The 16,113-nt window shown below is 36.5% G+C and overlaps 1 protein-coding gene across 6 annotated transcripts in view; it reads right to left on the reverse strand.

Moving 5' to 3' along the window:
* PCNX1 (pecanex 1) overlaps nt 1-16,113 on the reverse strand; it is a 145,769-nt gene that overhangs the window by 80,120 nt on the left and 49,536 nt on the right. For 3 of the 6 annotated variants that reach the window (XM_084891969.1, XM_084891970.1, XM_084891968.1), the window contains exons 7-8: nt 15,030-15,162; nt 8,929-9,113 (exon numbers count right to left, since the gene is read on the reverse strand). The exons of 2 other annotated variants lie outside the window; for them this stretch is intronic. In XM_084891969.1, the coding sequence (XP_084748095.1) occupies nt 8,929-9,113; nt 15,030-15,162 (318 nt within the window). The remainder of the gene's footprint in view (nt 1-8,928; nt 9,114-15,029; nt 15,163-16,113) is intronic. One more of the 6 variants, XM_084891971.1, reaches the window with a different exon arrangement.

The following is a 16,113-nucleotide window of genomic DNA, read 5'->3' on the forward strand; positions in this document are numbered from 1 at the left end:
ATTTGAAGCTGAAACTAAATACAAAGGCACACAAATTGTACAATTGCATTTATATGAGCTTCTGGAAAAAGGAAAACCATAATGACATGAAGTACACAGTGGCTGCCTGAGGTCAGCAGTGGAGGAGGCGTGATGGCAAAGGCCTCACTCAACTTTTTGAAGATGATGGAAATGTTCTGTGGTTTTTCACAGGTATGTGCATCTGTTAAAGCTCATCAAACTGTACATGTTAAATGGACACAATTTATCATTCCTAAGTAACTTATCAATAAAACTGATTTAAAAACAAAGAAAAAAAGACTGGTCAGGAAAGAATAGAAGTAAATGGTGAGTGTTGTAGTCAGTGAAATTCCCAAAAAATAACAATCATGATTTTTGGAGAGTGGGTGGTATTTGTTGTTTTGTTTTTGTGCTTCATTTAAAAAATACTATGCATAAGAATATTCAAAAGGAGTATATGAAGTGAAGTTCCACACTCCCCAGAGACAGCCACTGCAGAGAGCAACTTCTATGTTCCTCAGAACAATTCTAATACACCTTTTGTCCCAAGACAAGTGGATCATTCTCTGCACACACTTTCCAAAATTTACTTCTTTTGCTTACTAAATAGCTTAGCTATTCATGTCAGTAATACAGATGCATCAAGTTCTGAATATTACATTATATTGATATATTAACATTTCTTTCAGGGTTCTATAGTAAGAGACATTTAAGTTGTTTAAAGGTTTTAAAATTTTGGTTAATCCTCACCCAAAGATATTTTCCCCATTGATTCCTAGAGAAAGTAAAAGAGAAGTGGGGAGAGAGAGAGAAACATCCATGTGAGTGAGATTGGTTGATTCCCACACGTGCCCTGACCGGGTCTGGGGATAAAACTTGCAACCCAGGCATTGCCCTGTGACTATTTGGCCCATGGGCCAATGCTCTAACCATTGAGGAAACCAGCTGGGGTAAAAAACATTCAGTCTTTTAGTTGTCTATGTTTCCAAACCCTTCCCAACAATGAACATCACTACATATTTAATGGATAAAAAATATCCCAATTCCATTTTTAATTTGCAATTTTAAAAATTATGAGCAGAGCTGAACTGTTTGCCCATAATTGTAAGTCACTTGTATTTCTTTAAGCTCTCAACTTTTCTAGGTCATTAATCTTTATCTTAATGAAATGTTTGTCTTACAGTGACAGACTGATGACTGACCTTCAGTCATTGATGTTTCTTTCTCCTTCCCCCTTCCTACTTGAAATCAATAAAAATATATTTTAAAAGGATCTAACCTAAATACCAACTAATGCATACAGTAATCAACTTTAATTTAGAATGTTAATCTTAGGAAGCAGGTAATTTAATCTAGTGCTTCAATGAATTCTTTACAACAGAAGAGCAAGTAGTGAATCAAACTTCTTAACCAGCCCTTGTTGATATCTGTCAAATGCCTAGATCAGCAGTTCTGACATCCAAGCTTTTAAAAATAATATTCCAGTAGTCTATGCATGGTATATATAAAAAAAACTTCTGAGCAATATCTAGAAGATGCGGTTAGAACAGATAAAATAAAATTTATCTGGGTTTATTTTTAATTTACAATATTTGTGGGGATAAAACATTCTCAAACCCTGCCAGAGAAAGTGTAAATGGTACAAGCTTTCCATAAAGCGTTAACAGTATATATATCAAAGCCCCTTGACTGATTATTCCATTTCAATATATCTATCCTAAAGAAAATAATCACTGCTGTATAGAAAAGAGTACATAAGGATGTTCAACAGAGTGTTCATTACAACAGAACTTATTAGGAATTATATTGAAAACTAACAATGGGGTTAGTTACTGGTTGAATAAATTATGATAAACATTAATGGCATAAAGAGCATTCATGTAAATGACTTACTACTGCCAGGCACTGTGCACAGTTCTAATTGCTTTGCATATTTTAAGATAACCTTCACCATAAACCTATGAAGTAGATATCATTATTACCCCTTTTTATAAATTAGTAGCCCGAAAGTCACAAAGCATGATCCCATTTCTGTTTAAAAAATATACATGTGAGCATTATAAAAGAAAAAATTACAAAATATTAATAATGGATATCTTTAAATGATAAGATTACAGATACTTCATGTCTTCATTATATTTTCCAGTATTTCTTAATTTGTATTTCCATTATAAGAATGAGAAAGAGGAGAAAAATAAACGCCTAACTGCAGCCTCACACAACAATTTCAAAAAACACAACTAAAATACAAAATGGACATTATCCAAAACTACAGGAAAGTTGACTGACTGGAAATTATACAACCAGAAGAAAAGAGAAAACGAGAAGGAGAATCAGAGGAGCTGTAAAAGCCTAAGGTATGGAGAGACGGTGTGTGGTGGGGAGAGAACTGAGCTGGAGAGGAGGGGGCTGCTAAGTGCCTGGCTGGTATTCCCTAGTGGGAAGGAGACAAAAGCTCCGGACTGTGCTGAGCCCCATTTCCGACTGCACTGAACCCCAGATCTAGACCAGACCCTGGGGACCCAGGCTCATATGGAGGGAATCTGGATTGTAAGGCGGAAGCTCAGGGGAGCGACGAAAGGCAGAGTCCCAGAGATGCGCACTTTGTGCACAGAGGACGGACTGTTGACTGTGCTATTGAATTGCCTAGTGGGAAGGAGACTAAAGCTCTGAACTGCACTGATCCCCACTTCCAACCCCACTTCCAACTGCACTGAACCCCAGTTCTGGGCTCATTGGGGGAGAGACTAGACTATCTGGTAATGGGTGAAACTCCAGGACACCTTTCTCTCAGAGGTGCTTGCAGTGAGTACCAAAGCAGCAAGTACCGAAGGACACTGAGGAACACTGAGACTCAGGAACTTCATAGGGCGGGGCTGAGGGGAAGCCAGGGCTGTAGGCTCCACCATGAAACTCTGGCCCATCCAAGCTGAGCACAGAGGCTTTTGCAATTTTCCAAGTCTAGTCGAATAAGGCTGTCTCCCTGCATAGACACAGCTGATCCTCACAGCCAATTGGCCTGGAGGTCAGTTCCTCAAAGTGATACCAACAACAATCAAGTTGATACCAACTACAATAAGGCTGCACTGAACCCCAGATCTAGACCAGACCCTGGGGACCCAGGCTCATATGGAGGGAATCTGGATTGTAAGGCGGAAGCTCAGGGGAGCGACGAAAGGCAGAGTCCCAGAGATGCGCACTTTGTGCACAGAGGACGGACTGTTGACTGTGCTATTGAATTGCCTAGTGGGAAGGAGACTAAAGCTCTGAACTGCACTGATCCCCACTTCCAACCCCACTTCCAACTGCACTGAACCCCAGTTCTGGGCTCATTGGGGGAGAGACTAGACTATCTGGTAATGGGTGAAACTCCAGGACACCTTTCTCTCAGAGGTGCTTGCAGTGAGTACCAAAGCAGCAAGTACCGAAGGACACTGAGGAACACTGAGACTCAGGAACTTCATAGGGCGGGGCTGAGGGGAAGCCAGGGCTGTAGGCTCCACCATGAAACTCTGGCCCATCCAAGCTGAGCACAGAGGCTTTTGCAATTTTCCAAGTCTAGTCGAATAAGGCTGTCTCCCTGCATAGACACAGCTGATCCTCACAGCCAATTGGCCTGGAGGTCAGTTCCTCAAAGTGATACCAACAACAATCAAGTTGATACCAACTACAATAAGGCTGTACACTCACTCCATAAAGAGGTGCACCAAGAGTGTCCACCTCCAACTGGGAGGCTGACCCATTGAACCATATAGGACACCTTAGCACACAAAGCCACCCTACAAACTCAGGGAAGCTGCAAAAATGCCAAGACAAGGAAACAGATCACAAAGAAAAGAAATAGAGGACAACAAGCAACTGGATATAGTGTTCAAAACCACGGTTATAAGGTTTTTCAAGAATTTCCTAGAAAAGGCCAATAAAATAAACGAGACCTATGAGGATATGAAAAGGGATCAACTAGAAATAAAAAGAGATCAACTAGAAATAAAGAATACATTGTCTGAAATAAAAAAAAATATTATACAGAGTCCTAAAAACAGAATGGAAGATCGCAAGAATCAAGACAAAGATTTGGAACATAAAGAGCCAGAAGACACTCCTCCGCAGAAGCAAGAAGACAAGAGAATCCAGAAAGTTGAAGATAATGTAAGAAACCTCTGGGAAAACTTCAAGTGAACCAACATCAGAATTATGGGGGTCCCAGAAGAAGAGAGAGAGCAAGATACCAAAAACATAATGGAAGAAATAGTGACAGAAAACTTCCCACACCTGGTGAAAGAATTAGACTTAGAAGTCCAGGAAGCACCGAACCCCAAACAAAAGGAATCCAAAGAGGACCACACCAAGACACATCATAATTAAAATTCCAAGAGCAAAAGACAAAGAGAGAATATTAAAAGCAGCAAGAGCAAAGCAGGTAGTTACCTATAAAGGAGCACCTATACGATTGTCAGCTGATTTCTCAACAGAAACCATGCAGGCCAGACAGGAATGGCAAGAAATATTCAAGGTGATGAATAGCAAGAACCTACAGCCAAAAATACTCTACCCAGCAAAGCTATCACTCAGAATCGAAGGCCAGATAAAGAGCTTCACCAATAAAAAAAAGCTAAAGGTGTTCATCACTGCCAAACCAGAATTATATGAATTGCTGAAGGGGGTTCTTTAGGAAGAGGAAGAAAATAAAGATAAAAATTATGAACAACAAATACGTAACTATCAACAAGTGAATCTAAAAACCAAGGAAATTTAAAAAAAAATCTGATGAACAATATTAACTGTTGAATATAATAGAATCAGAGGTATGGAAGGGGAGTGGACTGACGATTCTAGGGGAAAATGGGAGTGGGAGGTGCGGAAAGAGACTGAACATAAACTGTGCACCTATGGATGAGGACAATGGGGGGTGGGGAAAAGGCAGATGGTGGGGTGGGAACCTTGTGGAGGGGAGCAATGGAGTGGGGAAAAATGAGGAACATTTGTAATAATATGAACAATAAAGATTTATTTTTTTTAAAAAGAAAAAAAGAATGGGAAACAAAAAAAAGGAAGAATGGGAAGTGTTCTAATTTTATCGAAAGAAATATAAGAAGAATATATTCCCTGACCCTTTAACACTTCTTCCTTCTAGATATAGTATAGCATTTTTTATTGTATCAAAAGAGACATTTTACTTTCATTTATATATACTTTATATTGCCCTCCCTACAAAAAATAAAATTTAGTAGTTTTTGTATTAAAAAAATAACAATAGCCTGGTCTGATATTACTCAGTTGATTGAGCATGGCCCCATGCACCTAAGGTTGCAGGTTTGATTCCTGGTCAGGATACATACGCAGGTTTTAGGTTTGATCCTGTGGTTGTGGTGCACGTAGGAAGCAACCAATTGATGTTTCTCTCTCACATCAATGCTTGTCTCTCTCTCCCCCTCCCCTCCCTTCCTCTCTCTCTAGAATCAATAATAAATAAATAAATGTAATAATAAAGCATAAGATCAAGGTTGCTACAAAAAAATGTAAATTTTTGTTTAAATAAAAATTATCTACCATAACATAGGGGCTTAAAATAAAGACTCTAAGTTCCTTTATAGTCTCTTAACTCTGTATTCATAGCAATAAGGAAAAGTACTTATAATTTACTCCAAAATGTTATAGAGTAGTACAAACACATATCTTTTTTAAACACCAGAATAACTCTATTAAATTCACTAAAGGTACGGATCATCTGAGTCTCTTCCTTTTAAAGTGAAAAATTTTAAAGTCTCTGAATCATGTTTCTGCTTCACAATACACAGCTGCTATAAACTGCTTAATAAAAAGGGCAGTGAGGTAGTGCCAGATTTCCTGTTTTTTTAGAGCTGACTACATTTTCCAGTTAATAAGTTCTGCAGTAAAGCAGATTATCTCGAAAAATACTTTCTTTGCCAACCCTTGTACAATAATGAAACGTAAGAATACCTTACAAAACTCATATATATGAGTGTATATATGTAATTTGATGTATATATGTATGATTAACTTATACATTTTCAAACATAAATAGTGTACACTTAAAATTTTTCAATTAAAGGAGCCAAATTTGGAAAGGAGGAATTTTGGTAAATAACTACTTTTAGAAAACATCACAGCTATCTTTAATATATTTGATTGCTAGTATATAATACCAAATTCATTCACATAAAATTATCTTACTATTGTTAACTGAAATCATGCAGAAAATTAAACTATGCAACAAAAATATTCTATTATACTATATTATAAAAAAATCAATGTCTACCAATCCTTTAAGCTCAGCTGCAGTTCATTTTCAGAATCTTTTCCAGCCAATTTTATGTGCTATGGAACATTAGACACTGTCCATTGATTGCTTGTTTTTTTGTTTTGTTTTTTTCATTTTTACTATGTATTCAATTTGACAGCATCAGCCACCACAGTCCAAGAACTAGCTATCAGAAAGCAGCTAATATAAAAGGAAAAGAAAACCAAAAACTAAATTTCAAGAGAATATCCTGAATACTCCCACTAGATGCTCAAGTCATCTCCAATCTGAAAACCTTTTTATCTTTAGAACTGTCAACATAATTCATATATATATATATATATATATATATATATATATATATATGCATGCCTAAGTGACAGTCTGACTAATAGCTATGACGTGCACTGACTACCAGAGGGCAGATGCTCAATGCACAGGCATGGAAACATGGAACAGACTGATGAAACTCAGCGGAAAGGGGGGAGAAGGAAGGGCGGGAAGAAATTAACCAAAGATCTTCTATGCACACTAGAGGCCCAGAGCACGGGCTCGCGCACTGGTGGGGTCCCTGGGCTTGGCCTGCAGAGATCAGGTCAAATCCGTGCCCTGGGCCTCCGACATCTCCCAAGGGGTCCCAGATTGTGAGTGGGTGCAGGCCAGGCCGAGAGACCCCACCTGTACACAAATCTGTGCACCAGGCCTCTAGTATATACATATTTTCAATAATCTGCATGTGTATTTATAAGTACCACGCGCTAACCGATTGCGCCACTGGAGCTCCTCTGCATGTGTATTTAGAGCAGAGGTCTTCAAACTACGGCCCGCGGGCCACATGCGGCCCACAGAGGAGTCTGATCCGGCCCGCCAGGTTTTTTGGGCAGTGAGCGCAGCCGAGGCATTACAGTAGGAATTAGTAGTTCATATGTCCGGCCCTCCAGCTCTCTGAGGGACCGTGATCTGGCCCCCACTTTAAAAAGTTTGAGGACCCCTGATTTAGAGTGAGACTTTTACTGAGGAAAATCATTTACTGTTTACTTTTATGCTAGAGTTGACAAAAGTCTAAAAATCCAAATGGATCAAAACTAAGCCTTTCTACTTTAATCTACTACCATAAACTCAATAGGAATGGTGACAGTGACTGTAATTTTATAGGCACAAACTTAACAAATCCTCTGTTCGTAGAAACTTTGGTTTAACCTGAGGGAAATATCAATAAAAAGATATTATTAACTGAATATACTTGCAACTAAAAATATATCACTGTTTTTTAAGTCAAAGCAAGTAAATAAACTGAAGTCTATCTTACTCTCTCACAAACACCCTCCTTATGGACTCCCTCGCTTCTTTAAATTACAAACTCAAAAGCCAAAGCATTCTACAATTGAAATGTTTTGTTATCCTCTCACTTAATTTAGAAATCACTACACATTCTAATGTAGTAAGTATCTTAGATGACCATTTTCAAGTTTCTATAAGATTTCATCAATATGCATATCCAATATTTATTAATATCTCTTGTAACTAAAGATAAATACAAAATGGAAAGTAAAAAAATAAATAGCATTTTAAATTTTATTATACCTAATTTGGGCACCTTATACCACATATCCTTCTAATCAAAGCAGCAACTGGACTATGATCTTTATAAAGACAGTTATAATATGGATAGACAAAATCACAGTGAACAAATTGAATCCTTTCAAATGTGTACTTTTTTTTTTTAATATATTTTATTGATTTTTCACAGAGAGGAAGAGAGAGGGATAGAGAGTTAGAAACATCGATGAGAGAGAATCATCGATCAGCTGCCTCTTGCACAGCCCCCACTGGGGATGTGCCCGCAACCAAGGTACATGCCCTTGCCCGGAATCGAACCCGGGACCTTTCAGTCCGCAGGCCAACGCTCTATCCACTGAGCCAAACCGGTCCCGGCAAAAATGTGTACTTTTTAATAAGAATTTCACTATATTTATTTAAATTGTTAATAATCTGCATTCTGAGCACAAGAAAGAGAAATTGTACAGAAAAATGAAAACCAAAGTTGTATAAAACACTGTCATTAAGGCATGAAACTGGTATTCTAGTGGATATTCATTAAGGCTTTAGACTATACAACCCCTCTGAGAATTAACTATTTAATAACTTATATTTATAAATGTATTAACACAAAAAGAAAAACTTTATGAAGTTCTTATTTAATACTAGTATAGAGCCATAAAGTCCTCAAAGTCAGGTGATGAACATGGAAGTGAAATATACAATAACTAAAAGAAAGATTCTATGGTAACAGACCATTAGTAAGCAACTTTGCCTTTCGTGCAGCACATTCAGAGAATTCAAAGAAATTAAGGCTTAATCAAAATAATTTTTTAAATCAACGTTTTCCCATGTGGTACAAATAATGCCAAGGAATAACATAACTGCCCGAAACATTCATGTGAGCATTCATTAATCCTTTTAACTACCTATTAATAACAGACATACTCAAAAGAAAACACAGAATAACCGTTGAAACAGAAAAGGGTAAAGCAAATGTCAAATGTTCCTTACACAAAGGGCAAATCCTTTCAAAACTGCTATCTCAAGAAAGAATTGCAATCACTGTTACCCATTATCTGCTGCATTAAAGTTTCTATCACCAAGATTACATAAGGCCTGCATACCAAGTTCATCGTGCAAACTGCTGCCGCCTACAGCAGATGCACTGTCATGTGATGCTTCTAAGTGGACACTCCCATTTCTCACCAGCAAGGAGGCACTAGCACTGAGCACTGCAGCCTGGGAAGGGGGGCGGGACTGGCCTTTGACCTGGGCTGTGGACTGCTGGCCTTGCTGCCCATCTTGAAGGCTAGGAAAAAACATGGATTAGGGAGACATTACAGGGAAGAAAAGAGAAAACAACAGCTAGAATGAAGTCAATATAGAAAAAACTGATTAAAAAAATTTTTTTTCTAATGTAACCTAAGAACCAATAAGCTTTGTAAAATATACAGATTATACTGCCCGCTTAAGTTTTCTGGTCCTTAGAAATCTGATTCATAGTGATGAGCGCAGTAAACATTTAATGTACATGCAAATCAATCAATCTATGACTTTTTTCCCACTGCGAACCAAAAAAAAGTGCTAGTATAAGGAAAAAGAATGCAGCAAAAAAGAATCACAGGTACATCAAATATATGTGGGTTATAGCTGTTCCCAATTAAGTCCTATTTTTCAGTTAAATACACACTTTCATTTATAACTTGTAATACTAATTCTAAAGTTGTTCTTTCAAATATTCTGAAATCTCAAATTCACAATAAAACAAAATTTCTACCCACCTGAAACCAAAGAATCTTTACGAAATTCAACCAAGATGACAATTTTGAATTTAAAAAAGTCACAAACTACTGCAAAAGAACTGAGTAACAAACACCAACTCAACCGAGTGAATTAATGACCACTGGGACACTGGAAGAAGTATAATATATAGTATGAGGAGTTTTTCTCTATGAAAAGCCCATATGCTTCTGAAATAAGGCCACAGGCCTTGTACACAAAATGTTTGTTAACATTAATTATGTTCCCTTAAATTCTGTTAGTATCTTTCTCCGATCCAAGTTAGGTGTCATTAACAAGAATCCATCATTTTAGAAAATCTTAAAAATAATTAGGAAACCAACAATTTCTCAAGGGATATTATTAACTTTTCTTAATAATATTCTAAAAATACTTAGTATTTTGTGCTTACAAATTGATTATTTATTAAAATTTTTTATCTAAAAATTATCTAAATTAAGTAACTATATTCTTAACTCATTTTTATATATTGATTTTAAAACACTGAATTTTAATATTCTTAGTACAATACACAAATTTAAACTGATGAAAACATTTTGAGTACAATTGCTTACTATATGTTATTCGCTACATTATGTTCAATGCAATAGTGCATTTCTATTACTAAAATCATTAGACCTTCGGGAAAAAATAAAAAATGCTACTTAGGATGACCTCCTTCGGTTATTTTAGTATTTTCATGACTATCAACTTCTCTGAATTCAATGTAATTGTTTTTCTGATGCCTATAAAATAAACTCATCTGTTGCAGACTGAAGAGAGGTATAATTTGAAATAGCCTTGAAATAAAAGATTTAAGTAGTAAACACTACATATATTGCTTACATTTACGATTATGGCAACAGAATACATTCTGAAACTGCACTGTCTGATTCAGTAGGCACATAAGAATTTAAAGTAACTAAAATTTAATTTCCTCAGTCCCACTAACCATATTTCAAGTGCTTACCAGTCAAAGTGCCTAGTGGCTACCATAGCTAAAAGCTACCAGAATAGGTAGCAGTTACTGTCTACCTTACCGGACAGTGTGGCCTACAGACTATTCCACCACCACAGAAAGTTCTACTATCCATCTCTACTGGAACATTCATCTCCCAGGTTCTTTTAGCCAATGAAAAGTATATACTCTAAGTAGAGCATAGAAATGTACAATATATAACATACAAAAACACAAGTCTGCAAAATGCTGATTTGGCAATGCTTAGTGGCATTTTTAAGCCATAACTATAAAAATATTCAGTTAGTAACTTATTTGGAGTAGAATCCTATATAATAAAGAGGTAATATGGAAATTGACCCTCTCACCCTCACACAAGATGGCTGCCACATGATGGTAAGCAGGTGAAGGTAGCTGTGGGCGATCAGGCCAGCAGGGGAGAGCAGTTGGGGATGACCAGGCCAGCAGGGGAGAGAGGGTAGTTGGGGTGACCAGGCCAGCAGGAGAGGGGAGTTGGTGGCAAACAGGGCCTGCAGGGGAGGGAGGATAGTTGGGGGGTTCAGGCCGGCAGGGGAGGGCAGCTAGGGGCGACCAGGCCATCAGGGGAGGGCAGTTGGTATTGTTCAGACGGGCAGGGGAGGGCAATTGGGGGTGATAGGAGCAGTTAGGCATCGATCAGGCTGGGATGATCAGGCTGGCAGGCTGAAGCAGTTAGGGGCAATCAGGCAGGTAGGCATGCAGGCAAGCAGTTGGGAGCCAGCAGTCCCAGATTGTGAGGGGTCCCAGATTGGAGAGGGTGCAGGCTGGGCTGAGGGACAACAGCCCTCCTCCCACCCCAACAGTGCACAAAGTTCGTACACCAGGCCTCTAGTTTTTTTGTATAATAGACATAAATCAAGAGATGATCTTGAGAAATAATATAATCAAACATGGTTGTATAGCCCATACATATGTAAAATCAGTTATTCTTCCTCAGAAACTTCCTAAACTTATCCACAAACCTTAACAAAATTATCAAATTTCATAAGGGAGAGAATTCCAAGGAAAAATATTTAAGTAGTTCAAGCACTGTGAGACCCTTTGGATGCACAAATCAGCAGAATTTTATAGAATTTGTACTCAACAAATTTTCCTGTCAATTTTTTTTTCACTGAAAGTCATAACAGAGGTTCCATATAGTAGTTAGGTATATTTTAATGTGAACATATGAGATTTCCACTAATCTTCAACATATCCAAATATACAGAAAGGTTTTCAAAATAGCAGGTGAGGCATGAAAACTTCAGAACAAAGAAACAAAGTAAATTAGCCAAATTCTAGTGTTTATAAATGTCAAGTTTTTTAATATAAAAAGCTAGTCATACAATGTTTAAGTCCTTCGAACTCTTGTTCCTGAAAATAGGAAGCATGTCATTTATGCAGAAATTATTAGGAAAACTGTTCCTTGGAGGGTTGTATTTTTACCGTAAGATAATAATTGACAAGAAATTAATCTTTTTAAGAGTACAATTACATATCAAAGCTATCAGTTTAAGAAAAGACAGCAACTATTTTACAACACAGCACAAGGAAAGGTAGAAATTTATCTATGGGCTATCAATAGCATCACTGACAGGCAATCTTACTAATGAACATTTCCAATTTAAATGACAGGAAAATATGGTTGGTTTTTCTTTCCTCTGTACACTTATTTGACACATTCTAACCTATACTGTCAGTTATCTTTATATGTGTCTGCACAACTAAAAAGTAAACTCAAAGAGTTTGATCACATTATTTCTATGAATCTCCAGATTCTGAGTTGGAATAGTGTCTTGAGCACAGTACACAAACAACAAATATTTAGCAGATCTATTTCTGAGCACCACAAAATGATCCCTACGAATTCCTAGTCAGACTCTCAGTTATTGCTATAATTTTATTTGACTACAGATCTTTCAATCTTATACTTCTAAAAATAAATTTAAGGATACAATAAAGCTTTTTTCCCTTCTCCAAAATGCACTAATAATTTTTCATTCCACCCCATTAACTAGAGTTTCAAAAAATACCATATTTCGGTTGATAAGTATAGACATATAGACTTCTAAATATTAATGTTACAAAATTTTTAAATTTTTGTCTTTGATTTTATCTCTAATAACTGGGAAAGACTAGTTAAGGGCCTACAGTAAAACATACCCTACAAGGCAAATGTAATGGGGAAAAAACACACACATACACTTTTTCAAATTAGTTTTGAAACAGGATATTCTAAATAAAAATTCCTAGTCAGACTCTCAGTTATTGCTATAATTTTATTTAAAAAATTATTTAAAAAATTCACACAAATTTTCTTTGTATGGAAATTGATGATTCACTCCCAATCCTTAGAGACATATTTTCCCCCATTGCTTTTTAGAGTCTCAATTATTTAGACTATTCACTAAAATCTAAAATAAAGCTAGATTTTACTAGTATTTCTATAATAATTGTATTAAAGCATTATCACACCTATTCCATTTCTTTTTGACAAATTTTCTAAGTTTTGCATGAATGTGCCATCCTGTATTTACTTTAAGATTATTATTATGTAAACCACACTGAGAATTAACACCAACATACTAGTAATTTTCCTGAACATTTTTGCAATTTAAAAAGATGATTTTAGTAAAATGGTGTTTCTCATAATTCCTCACAGCTAAATTTTATCTTATTTCATCCATGATGAAGTCAGCCTATTTAAGATACATATAACCTTCCTGGAACCTATATAAAATCTACAAGCTGATCACTGGAAAACTACTCTCCAAAAATTCTAATGTGAGCCCCTTTTAAGTAAGTTTCATATCATATCTGCATTTGAATGGTGATCTATTTAAAATCCTACAAAACATGGAGAAATTCTCCATGACTGGCTGGAGTTAGAACACAGTTCTTTAATATTCCACCAGGCAGAGAAGAAAACTAATTTGTCTATAATTTGCTTGATGAATGGGATCCAGCAGACTCATTTGTGGCAAAGAAAGGAAGGATTTTTAAAGATTAAAAGAGAGGTTTAAAAAAAAGCGTTAATAAATGTCAACATGGAGTGAGTAAGAAAGTAAAGATACCTACAGCAAGTATTATTCAGGGGACAAAAAGAAGACGTTAAAAAGCACAAAACAGAAAAAGTAAAATGAAATGCTGAGCTTTCTGCAGTTTGGTACTACCCCAAGTCCCTAAGAAAAAGTAAATTACTTCAGGGAGCACAGAAAAAGAGGTGGAAAGGAAATAAAAGAGGAGGACTCACAAAAAGCAAGGTGCTTAGAACAGGTTTCTAGATCCAATGTTTCTTTTAATTGGTGCCTTCCCATTTTTATAGTTAAAATATTGCTTAAACTAAACCATATTACTTTTTACAGAATTATGTATCACTACAGATTAATTAGGAACATGACCTATGAAAGATGAAGTTCCTGATTATAATGTAAAATAATCAAGTCATAAATCACAGAGGAATATAAAATAAGGATTTTGTTACTCTTAAGAACAATACTTTAGCAAGGAAAGTGGTTTTCAACCTACCATGCATTCAACAGCAATTATTTCATCAAATGCTCCTCCTTTTGAATTTCAAATTAAAATATAGGTAAATAATTTGGATAATAGTGCTTTCAGACACAAAGATTAATAAAAGTATATAGTATAATATGTGCACTATTTAAGCAAGCACATGTAAAGTATGTTTGTCTATATTTATATTCTTAAAAAAGAGCACAAATTTTTTAACAGACTTTTATATTTCTAGTTCAAAACATAAACTCATTAGTTTGACACAATTGAGAATAAAACATAAAAATTGTAATGGAAAATTATTCCCAATATTATAAACAGATGCTTTCTTAATTAGGACATTGGAAAAACCTAAAATGTGTTTTTTTTCAGTACACTATTAGAGGTTGAGAAATCAACATAAATGTGCATTCAAATATATATTCAATTTATCATACTTTACCATAAATACTTTAGTTTTGTATCACTTAGTAGATCCTGGTGATTATGAAACAATTTTTAAGCAATACAAAATATATATTTTAGTGAAATAAAATAATCAAACTGGTTTCAAGCAGAGATCAGTTTGTTGTTCCTCAACAAGTTTATCACTCAGAGTATAATTGTTCATATTAAACACTGTCAAGATGTTGTATTATTGTTAATTTGGAGTAAAAAAAAGGAAAAGCTGACTGAAAGTCTCTCTTTATATTTCTAAAACTAGTTTAAACTGTTTTTTCTATTTAAAATTGGGTAAACCAATCTGATCATTTTGTTTAAGAAGTGCAACACAAAGCATGCATAATGCAATAGGTTCATGATCACATGCAGAGACAGCCTAAAAGGCATAAAGGTATATGAGGGAAACTGGAAGAAAAAGATAAACAGCCATTTCAATGCTTCCCTGTGCTGACAGGACAGGTTAGAACGTCTGTTACACGCATGCTAAGCTTGGTGGAACCGTAGATACCATACCTGAGGGGTGATCCGATGAGCAATGGAGGAGGGACAGGGTTACTCCCTGCATTGTGCCGGCGCCGCACTGCCTGGCGCCTAAATGTGCTGCGTTCACGGCGAAATGCCACGGCCTCCTCGCTGGCCTGTGCTGCTGCATTAAGACAGACTTAGGTCAAACAGGAGCCTAGGTCAGAGATGTACACAGCAGCTGAGCCTGTCTCTCCCTGACTTCCCGCCCTCAAAGGTAAAGGAACTTTTTGTTTAACTGAGCTAAATGGCTTTCTTACACACACTGCTGATCTATCATAAGAAGGAACAAAATCAGTCCTTCACTTACAGCTGTTTCTTAAAAATAATGTTTCTGATCTATTATCTGCCCTCACCATAGTCCCTTCAACTGCAATTTCCTACTTTAAGATCTCTGTTGTTTTATTTTTTGAAAAGTCTCATTTATTTAGTCCCATATTTCTCCATTCTCCTTTTACTTAAGTCAGCTTTGAAAGTATAGTATTTGTTCCGACTAATGATATGGGGCCTTAGTTTCTCACTCATGAGAACAGCAAAAACAACCACAGAACTTCAGTTTTGATGCCAAGGAAGAAGGCCCTAGTCTACCTCATCCAACCTTTTGGGAGCATTAATGAAACCACGGGCTACTAGGATGCACAACTAGATTTTGAAATGTTTCAGTCCAAGGCAGCTGAAATATCTATCAACTGTGAAGTAGTTTACTGCCATCAAACTTGGGTCAGCTCTACGCCCCAGCACTGGTCCCCTCAACATTAGGAAGCAAATATCAGCAAAAAGGCAAGTATAGCAACTCATAACTTCATCCAAAAAGTAAAGTACAAACTAAAACCAATATACAATGAGAAAATCGCAACAGTGGTTTAACAGAATCGGTAATAATAAAAGCATACTGTGCTAACCAGACGGGGCTGCGAGGAAAGTCCGGGTACCGGTGCCTGCCAGCGGACAGAGGGAAGCCCAGGTCCCGGGTGCCGGCAGCCAGGGGAAGGAAGGCCTACTCTTGCACGAATTTTGTGCATTGGGCTTCTAGAATTTTATAAAATTCAAAATTTTATAAAACCATTGACTTGAT

This window comes from Pipistrellus hanaki, assembly GCF_964339955.1.
Source record: "Pipistrellus hanaki genome assembly, chromosome: 1".
Taxonomy (NCBI): Eukaryota; Metazoa; Chordata; class Mammalia; order Chiroptera; family Vespertilionidae; genus Pipistrellus; species Pipistrellus hanaki.